The following is a 9,372-nucleotide window of genomic DNA, read 5'->3' as shown; positions in this document are numbered from 1 at the left end:
GGTCATTGGGACTTAGAGGTACAAATCCACACCCTAGTTCCTGCACAAAGAGCCAGAATCACAGAGTCCAAGCTGACCCTCCAGAGTTTATTCACTTTCAATGGTACTGGGACAGATGGAGCCTTCGTGGCATCTGACCCCAGCAGGGCAGGATCCTAGATCCCATCCTGCTAGGGCGAGGAGCGGCCTGTCAGCGTTAAGGCTTTCAGGAATCTAGAGATGATGGAAGAGGTGTGGTCAGTCAGGTGGAGCCCCCCCTCCGCCTCCCAGGCCACGCCCTCCCGCCAGGTTTGGTCGGCCTCACACCTTCAGATTCGTCCCCAGCCTCTAGGTCCGGCTCCGGCTCCAGTTCTGGCTCTGGTTCTGTCCCTGGCTCTGGTTCCGGATCCATTTGGGGTTCCAACTCCGGCTCAGCCCCTTCAGAGGTCTCAGCTTCCAGCTCTGGCTCAGTTTCCTCGAGGGTTCCGGATTGCGCTGCCTTGGAGTCCTCAGGACCCTGGGCCTCATCGCAATCTGAAGTTCCGGGCAGCCAGGGGCATGCGGTCCCTGAGCCAGCTGCCTCAGGAGTCCAGTGGCCTGGGCATGGAGGGTCGTAGCTTCGTTCTCGGTAGCCTGCGGCGGAGGTGGGAGTGTCTCAGGCTCATTTTACCCCTCTGAGGTTTTCTCTGCACACGTGCCGGTCTTTGGGGAAGATCTCAACTCCGTGCTCCCACGCCACGCCCCCTCCTCTGACCTAGGCCCCGCCCCCCCGCGCGCTCTCACCCGTGCCCACGTGCTGCCAGTCCCAGGCGGGGTCGGGCGCGCGCACGGTTCGCTGGGCGCAGCTCAGCAGCTCCTGGCAGGCTGCTTCGCCCTTGCTTTGCACCAGCAGCAGCAGGCGGCGTACCCTGCGCTCGGCATCAGGCAGCGCGTCCAACGCCTCGTATTCGGGCCCGGTGAGCACGCCCCGTGCCAGCAGCGCATCCAGCAGCAGCCCCGAGTCCGACTGCAGCGTCTCTACCAGGCGTTTCCGCTCGCGGTCGATCGTCTCTGATGGCCTCTCCTGCGTGTTGCCCATGGTGGGGGCTGCATGGGAGGTGGGGGGAGAGAGGTAGTGGGGGCCGGAGCTCCCCTGACCTTGACCTCTCTCCCAGGACCCCAGTGAACACCCGTGACTGGGGTCTAAGTTCACCTCGATCTCGGCAGTCAGCGGCCAGCCAGCTCCATAGTGCAGCACAGGATCCGTCCTCCTGCCTCCCTGGCCTCTTCTGTCCCGTCTCCTCAGGCTCCTCCTTCGGTCCATAAATGTTAACTGTGGCTCTCCAAGGACCCTCATCTACTCTGACAGCTCTCCCCAAGCATGTCCTCCCTCCTGAGCCCCTGCCACCTGCAGATCCTGCGATCGATTCAGACCCAGTTTATCCAAACTAACTTCTCTTTCCCAACCTGCTTCCCGAACTTAACAGGCAGAAAGACCTACAACTGATCCTGATAGCCCAACACCCAGCTTGCAGTCAAGTTCTTCTCAGTCTGTCAAATATTTCTGTCAACCTCACCACTTACTTAGTCTAGCCTTTCACTTCCATCCTAGACCCTACAGAGCCCCGAATCCCCCCCGCTCCCAGATCCCGAAGTGCTAAGAGCCTACGCTGCTCCTCTCACCTGCTGTGGGAAGTCCAGACCCCTTATCCTGAGGTCCATCCTTCCAGAACAGGCCCTGCCCCTGCACCACCTCACCAATGCCACCACCACGTTGTAACCCCAAAGTGGTCTCATGGTCTCTCCTGGTTCTAATACCTGAGCAGGGATACCTGAATTTTCTTGAGTCTTAGCTTTGACCGAGGTATCCTGACATCACCTGAGGCCAAACTGTCTCCCTGCTGCCCTGGGAATGATTTACAGCCATCATCTTTTAAGTACCCAGGGCCCAACTCATAAAAGCTACCAGCAAATATTGAATTTTCACTGTTTTCCTCCATAGATTCTCCCATTTTGAGAGGCTGTCTCTCCCAAACAGCAGGTGTTAGGCAGAAATTAATCTGCTTTGTTCATTTATTGACAACCAAGGACAATGGCCCATCTCCTCTTGGGTGGCCTGACCCAGACAGCCAGGCCCTGGGCATTATGGGCAATTAGGTCAGGCCCGGAACCACTCCCCCTCTCAGCCCATCTCCCCTGGCCTTGGCTTTGTCCACAAAACACCCTCCTGGGTCTCGTCCTTCCTTTGGGGTCCCTCCTTTAGCTCCTTACCTGGTTCTAGGTCTAGGATTTGGTCCTAGCCCCCATCCTGCTTCCCAGGTCTCACTACCTGGTGTCATGCTATGCCTCCCTGGTCATTTCACCCCTCCTATCCATACTGAAGTGGCAGCCCTTCCTCCAGGCCATGAGCAGAGACCAGGACTACCCTTTACCCCTCTCTCTCCCTTCATGTCCCATCAGGGACAAATGCTGCTCCTCCACTTCTCAGTGAGTTATCAGCATCTCCCTCAACCCCTCTATGGTCACCTCATCTCCTATAACAGTCTCTGAGTACCGCTCACTCCTATCCTATCACCCCCACAGAACAGTGACTTTGACAACTCTCTGGGGTAGGGCTTTTGTCCCCATTTTACAGATAAGGGGACAGGCTCAGCGAGATCAAGGGGCAGAAGTGGAATCTGACTTGCTCCAGTCTGAACTACAAGGTCTCCTGCCAAGCAAAATGTCAGCCGTAACTACCTGTCCCCCACACCCCCACAGCTTTTCAGAGAGAATCCAGACTATCTGTTCACTTCCCATGCCCTGGACAGCCAGGCTTTCCCCCATTTCCCTCCACCACTCAGTATTGGCACTTCCCAAACTTTGCAAATGCTGTTGCCTAGGCATGGAACGCCCTTTCCTCTCTCCATGCTGTGGATCCATCCTCCAAGACTCAAATGTCCCCTCATCCATCCCAATGCCTGAGTGTCCCACAAGCAGACTGGTTCCTTCTCTGTACCCCAGTGAACAACATATACCCTCACCACTAGGCTGACATCACTGCACTGTGTACTGTGGATCCTCTGCCCTCTTCACTTGAGGCTTCCAAAGCCTGTCCCCCAAATAGAGTGCAGGAAGGGAGGGAGGGGGAAGATTAGACTGGCCCCTCCTCTCTCACACCTCCCCAAGTTCTTTTTATGTTAGCCTCCTCCTTACGTTACCCTGAGTCCTGTCCTCTGTCCTGTCTGGGGTGCAGAGACCCCAGCTGGTCCGGGTCCTCTCCCTGAAACTCAATGCTCAGAAGTGAATACCGAAGTTATCTCCTTCAGTGGTCACAGCCCAGATCCTTCCCGGAGCACCAGGCAGCTCCAGTTACGAGGCGTGGACGGGGTCTCTAACGCCCTCCCCACCTCGCTCCCTGCGCGTCCTTTTGCTAGGGAGCGAAGGTGGTGGAAAACTGCCGGAGCCTTTGCGCACGTGCGAACCCTTAACTCCCCTCCACCCAGCCCCAGAGATAAGAGTCCTGCCGAGGGGCGGGTCTCACAGACCTCCTTCGGGCGCGGCTTGTTTTGGTGGGGCGCGGATTTTGCCCAAACTGTTTCTCTTCCCTACCGCAGCCGGGGGTCGGGGGGGCTCCTGGTCCGTGCGCTCCCGGCGGCCCCACTCACGGGTCGAGCCTCGGCGGGGCAGGAGATGACGAGGCAGAAAGGGCCCGGCGGGGTGTTGATGGAAGCAGCAGCTGCGGCGAGGGCGGGGCGGCCAGGGCTGCCGGGAACCGGGAGGGGGTGGGGAAAAGGGGCTGTTCTTCCCGGGACGCGGGGAGGCAGGCCGCAAAGGCCGCGTACCGCCTCGGCTCGTACACGTAGTCTGCTCTCCCTCTTCACCCCGGGCGCGCCGGATGAGTCAGGGAGGGGACAGTTAAGCCCGCGGCCCCAAGTACCCCGGCAATTCCCAGGCGTTTTACACCTATCCTCTCGTCGACTCATCTCTGCCTGTCACAGACAAGGCTCAGAGGAGACCAGCTTACCCAGGCTCACAGAACGGATGCACTGCGGTGCTGGGTGTGACCCCCAAAGCCCCCGCTTCCCGGAGGTCGCAGTGGCCACGCGCCAGCCCTGGATTCGGACCCGGAGGATGGGGCCTAAGCAGGAGAACTAGGGGCAGGCTCCCCAAGCACCTCCACCCTTCAAGGGTTCCTCGATTAAAGATCAAAGCCCTAGGATCTGGACGCTGCTACGAATGCCAAGTCGCCCCCCACCCATGACTTCTGTGCTCCATGGTCGGTAGAGAAAAGAGACCAGAAACACAGAAAAAAACGCAGTTTTATGCAGGGCTCGGTATTGGAGAGGGGCTGCCAAAGTAGGAGGGGCCTCACTCAGCCTCCAGCAGGGTCTCAAGGAAGCCGAGCCGGGCGTGCTACCGGTCAGCCCGCCCCTCAGCCAGGCTGGTTTCAGAGTGGAGAGGGCCCTCAGGGGGAGGGGTTGGCCCCTGGGCCCAGGTAGGAGGCGCGGCTCTCAGGGGTGCTGTAAATGGTTAAAGCTCCCGGCAGGCTGAGGGCTGGGCCTCCCAAAGCGGCTTGGACATCCAGCAGGAGTGGCGCCCCCAGCATGGAGTCCTTCCCTAGGAGGAGTGGGGCTGTGCTCAGCGGGGAGAAACGGTCGCCTCCTTTCTTCAGGGAAGGAGAGCCTCACTCGCCTTGCCCTCCGGTCAGTTAGGATGAAACATCCACTCTTAACCTCCCCACTCTCTTCCAGTGGCTCAAGGAGCTTAAGCAGTACTCTGCAGAGCAGCCTGACTCGGGGGATTTCCCTCCAAAACCCCAACTGCCCAGCCCACACAATCGTGGTAGCTCAGGCCCCTTAGGGCCTCCTCCAGGTCCTGAGTCACCACAATTATTACCTGGCCCTGGAGAATTTAACCCCTTGACCGCCAGCTCAGTCTCACCCTTCTCTGGAACCAAGGGCTGCAACTGCATAAGAGAACCCCAGGAAGCAGCTGGGGAGGGGAGCTGGGGCTTTGGCTGAGGGAGAACAGCTGTGGACTAAAGGGCTTGGCTGAACAACCCTGAACCCCCCTGCCCTCCCCACCCCTGTCTTACCAGGGACAGCTCCATGTCTAAGTCCATGAGAGTCCACTCCCGCCCTTGGAGGCTGGTGCCCAGCACCTAGGGGGAGCTTTGGGTCAATGGTGTCCTCCCCAGGCTGCACAAACAGCTGGACCCCACCAAGCCCCATACCCCTGCCCTGCTGAAGGTGTACTCACATCTAGGGGCCCTGCAGGCTCCACACTTTCAGGGGGGGCCCGAAGCAGCATTGGAGGCAACAGACTCTCTGGGCTCCGGGCTCCTCTCTCTAGGTCCAGAGGCCCCCTGTGCACGGAAAACTGCCGTTGGCCTGCAGTGCCCAACCCCACTCCCCATTAGGTTCCCAAGGAACCTGAATACATCAGGATCTAAATCTGACAACATATAGAAAATGCTGGAAGAGGATCCCCCCCACACACACATAGAGGGGCACACAGAGAGTGCCTCTGCCTCCTAGTTTTGGCCTGAGGTTTGGGTTGTGTCCCCTCCCTGTGCAATTATCAATATCAGTGGTTCTTAAACTGTTGTGTACTTTACAATCTTTATAAGCACCCCAGTGGTTGCATTTAAAATGCAGATTCCTGAGCCCTACCACTGACATGTTTCCACTTTCCAGGGGCCTTCGAAGCTGGTACTCCTTAGAGCAGCTCTGAGAAATCAGGTGAGAACGTGGTGCCCAACCGACGCCCACCCACCCCCCGAGCCAGCCACCAAGGGGCAGAGAAGGCTGGGAAGTCTGAGGGCTAGTTAGTGCTGATCTAGCTGCAGAAGTGGCCCACAGGGCTTACAGTCAAAAATGGTCTCTCTGCTCACCTGTCAGGAACCTCCCTGGGGCCTCTTGGTTCAGGCTGCTGGGCACTCCTGGGCCCCTCGGGGCTGAGGCTCCCTTTCCCTTCCAGGATGGCCTGCACCACAGCCACAGGCAGCGGTGGGGGTGCTGTCACGCAGAAGTCACACTCGTTTGGGGCCAGGGCCAGCCCGGCCTCGCCTTCCCCCCCTGGGCTGGCTGGCTCTTCTTTGAGCAGTGCCAGGCCCTTCTCCCTGCACCAGAGAAAAGCTTCAGCCAGACCCTGGCACTGACCTCTCCCCCATCCCCACAGCCATCTGGGCTGCCAGGTCCTCAGCCACAGGTTCCCCAAAGGGCAGCCCCTGTCCCTCTTACCTCCTGCCACCACTGGAGGGAGAAAGTCTGGTTCCTTCAGGGGATGGAGAGTCTTCCGGAATGTCAGAGATGATGGGGCCCCTGGCCCTGTGAGGACTGCTGAGGCCCAGGGTTGTCTCCGGGAGAGGCTGTAAGTAGAAGATGAGGCCCAGCCCTTCACCTCAAGCCACAGGGTGAACCAGAACCCAACCAGTACCACATGGGCTAGATCTAAGGGAGAAGGTTTGAGGGAGGAGGCTGGGCCCATGCTGGGGAGCCTGGGTCTGGTGGGAGGGAAGGCTGGCGTCCACCTTCTCTTCTTTTTGGGGAACGGGGAAAGGGAACAAGCTCTCCATAAACCGAGCTGTGCTCTAGGGAAGAGAGGAGAAGCAAAAACCTACCGACTGGATAAAGTAGGGGTCCTGCAGGAGGGCACCAGGTAAGGGGCAGGCGTTGAATTTGGCTGGTGTTGGGCACCCCTCATCCAGCATCAGGGACCTGTGCAGGGTGGCCAGGGCACAGGCAGGGGGCTGGGTAGGTTCATCTCCCATGCCCCTCAGCCTGCACCACCTCCCTCCCACAGGCCCCAGCAGCCAAGTCAGCAGAGCTGAGGCCTGTTGCCAGGGCATCAGTCACATGCTGGAGGCAGAAGGGGCTCCCCCCGGAGATGGGGGCCCTTTGGGGGTAGAGAGGGGAGGGAGGGAGCATGGTTTGAGACCCAGACCCTCTGCTGTTGGGATGCTTTGGGGTGAGGGGTAAAGGGATGATGGGGTGGAAATATGGGGTTAAGGTCCTGGAACTGAGGGGTCTGAGAGTGGGGGTTTGGGTGGTAGAGTTGGGGGTAGACGGGGAAAGCCCTGGAAGGGGGCCCTTGGGGGGATGGCCATTGGGTGAGGAAGACTCTGATGCAGGGGAAAAGAATGAGGACTCCAGGTGAAGGGGCTTCTGGAGGAGAAGGAGTCCTGCCTGGGTTTCTGTGAGGGTCCTGGAAGGGGTGGGGGCGTCCCTGGGTTTCTCACTCACAGCTTTCTCTTAGTTCCTGCGCTGCTGGACCCCGCCTGAAGTGGCCCAAAGAGGCACTGGATCAGCTGAAGAGAAAGCAAAGGGTTAACTCATACTTTGGACCTTGCCCCCCACCCTAACGAGGCACTCCAGGTGGCGTCCAGGACTGCAGGGTGGGGGTACGTTCAGGAGTGAGAGGAAGAAGTGGGGTAGCGGGTGTGGGGGGGAGAGGAACACCTTGCCAATGATGCGATGCTGCTGACCGTGGCTCTGCCGCAGCGTCACCACCTCCCTCCACAAGATCTCGTTCTGCCTGGGGGAAAGGCGTGGGAGGGTGCTGAGGCATCTGAGAGTTCGCCCGGTCACCACCCCCCACAGAATGGCAGGCCTGAACCCGCGCCCACTCGGAGGATCATCCGTCCACAGACAACAGACTTCCTCAGCTTGGCCCATGAGTCTTGATGGAGGTACCAAGGCACGAGAGAGGAAGGAGCTGCCCAGAAACGCCTGGAAGCCAGTGCCCTCTCGCCCAGACCCCCCCTTCCCCCTCCCCATCCTCCTCCACCCCCTCCCCCGCACTGCCTGAGCTCCCGCAGCCGCGCCTCGGTGCTCTCCTGCACTCCCCGAAAAGCCTGCACCTCGCCCAGAAGCCGGCCCAGGTCCTCAGGGCGCCAGCGGCCGTCGTCGCTGCGCAGCGCAGGCACCTGCAGGTGGGAGGCACCCTCAAGTCAGAGTCGCAGGAAACAGCTGTCCCACCTCCACCCGGGTTTGCCGGTTCCTGCAGGCCGCCCCCACCTTACGCCGCACGCGTTCCAGTAATTGCTCTCGGCCGCGCACGAAGCTCGGGTGCTGGAACTCGACGTGGTCCCGTTCCGGCCTCAGCAGGCCACCCTGCTCGATGCTCACCACCTTCCGAAAACCGTCTAGCGAGTAGGGCGTGGGGGCGTAAATTGCCTCGTCCCCGCGCACCAAGTCACCCACGCCCGCGTCCCGCCCGGCCCTAGGGACTCACACATGTTGAGTTGCCGCACAAAGCTCGCCATGTTGCTGTGCTTGAAGTACTGGGGCAGCACTTCCTTGGCGAAGCGGCTCTGGTCGCTGACGAGGAAACTGGTCCCGCTCTGTGGAGAACGCCGCCCGCCCACCCACCACCGTGCGGGCGGAGACCAGACGACACCGTGAGCGGTGCCCGCCCACGGCCAAGCCAACGCTCTGGCGCGCGCGCATACACACTCGCACTCACTCTGGGGACCGAGACTGCCATTCGTGGGGACGTGGGACGAGGCCAGGCCAGAACCAGCTCTGGCCTAGCCTGGGGCGACCACAATCTCTATCCCAGCCCACCCAGACTCCGTACCCGGTTCTCTGAAAGGACCAGAGGCCAAAGCTGGGTTCCAGCCCCGGACGGCTCCCAAACCCGCGATGTGACTCTGAGCTAGAACCAGGCCCAGCCCTTCCCTTCTCCGGGCCTCTGCGTTTCAATCTGTCTGATGGGCAGGGTGGGAACTAAATGACCTGGAAGATCCTTCGGGTTCTAGGTCTCCTCCGGAAGGCTCCTACCCTTTCCTCTGCCCGGAGGAAGTCGCCTCACCTCCATCTCGAATACCCCCTCCAAGCCGTCGCATACCCTGGACGGCTGAATCAAGGGACCCTCAGCCCCGTCCCAGGCAGGGATTGGGTGAGAGTGGACGTTCACGGACTTGGAGGAATCCCGGGGACCACTGAGGAAGTCGAAAGGCCCCAGCCCTCACCGGGCTCCAGCGGATCAGGTGGTCGGTGCCCGGGTCGCCCACCAGCGCCCATAGCTTGCCAAGGAAGGCTGGCACGGGGCTAGGGCCCGGCTCCGTGGGGAGCGCGGCTGGCGCTTCCTGCATGGCGCAGTCCCGGCCCCGTTTAACGCTTGGGCCCGGCCGCCGCGGGCTTGTCAAAGCCGCGGAAAGTGCTGCGTTTGCCGCCCGCTCCGCCCTACTCCGCCTCCCGGCGCCGGGTCAGGTGGGGGCCACGTGCGAACCAGCGGGGCGGGGCTCTGACCGCGGCCTCAGCACTGGCAGACAGAAAAGGGCAGTATGTGCGTGGGGGCGGGGTGCGGTAGGGAGGTAGACCCGCGTTCGAGTCCCACCCCTCTCTCAGGCCCGCTGTTTTCTCCTTTGTTCTTCGGGAGAGTCGAGCGTACACAGCGTGGTGTGGGCTGGGAAAGTCCTATAAGGCG

The 9,372-nt window shown here is 60.6% G+C and overlaps 1 protein-coding gene across 6 annotated transcripts; it reads right to left on the bottom strand.

The window, feature by feature from the left end:
- Window positions 1-66: 66 nt before the first annotated feature.
- On the bottom strand, window positions 67-9,207 carry LOC131744924 (heat shock factor protein 4). Of its 6 annotated transcripts, none has more exons than XM_059044945.2 (15): window positions 8,915-9,207; window positions 8,176-8,284; window positions 7,959-8,086; window positions 7,743-7,867; window positions 7,401-7,476; window positions 7,185-7,249; window positions 6,563-6,659; window positions 6,183-6,310; window positions 5,834-6,061; window positions 5,200-5,305; window positions 5,036-5,101; window positions 3,486-3,702; window positions 763-1,065; window positions 307-612; window positions 67-213 (listed from the first exon to the last, which is right to left on the bottom strand). In XM_059044945.2, the coding sequence occupies exons 1-15, from the start codon at window positions 9,035-9,037 to the stop codon at window positions 206-208; spliced, it is 2,085 nt and encodes a 694-aa protein (XP_058900928.1). In that variant the 5' UTR covers window positions 9,038-9,207; the 3' UTR covers window positions 67-205. The 6 variants fall into 6 exon arrangements, with proteins under 6 accessions (XP_058900928.1, XP_058900929.1, XP_066874385.1 ...); XM_059044946.2 differs by having other exon boundaries at window positions 887-1,065; XM_067018284.1 differs by having other exon boundaries at window positions 7,401-7,472; window positions 7,802-7,867.
- Window positions 9,208-9,372: the final 165 nt, after the last annotated feature.

The sequence above is a fragment of the Kogia breviceps genome, chromosome 18 (assembly GCF_026419965.1).
Source record: "Kogia breviceps isolate mKogBre1 chromosome 18, mKogBre1 haplotype 1, whole genome shotgun sequence".
Lineage (NCBI taxonomy): Eukaryota > Metazoa > Chordata > Mammalia > Artiodactyla > Physeteridae > Kogia > Kogia breviceps.
Note: the sequence above shows the minus strand (reverse complement) of the source record. Positions and strands in the feature narration are given on the sequence as shown.

What these genes read in the sequence shown, in the direction of transcription:
- LOC131744924 (XM_059044945.2), bottom strand. Translation starts at nt 9,037, where the DNA reads ATGCAGGAAGCGCCAGCCGCGCTCCCCACGGAGCCGGGCCCTAGCCCC. An exon ending in TAGACATGGAGCTGTCCCTG is followed by an intron (nt 3,703 to 5,035) that starts GTAAGACAGGGG and finishes GGTTCCCGGCAG; the next exon opens with CCCTGGCCGCCCCGCCCTCG. An exon ending in ACAAGCCGCGCCCGAAGGAG is followed by an intron (nt 1,066 to 3,485) that starts GTCTGTGAGACC and finishes CCTCCCATGCAG; the next exon opens with CCCCCACCATGGGCAACACG.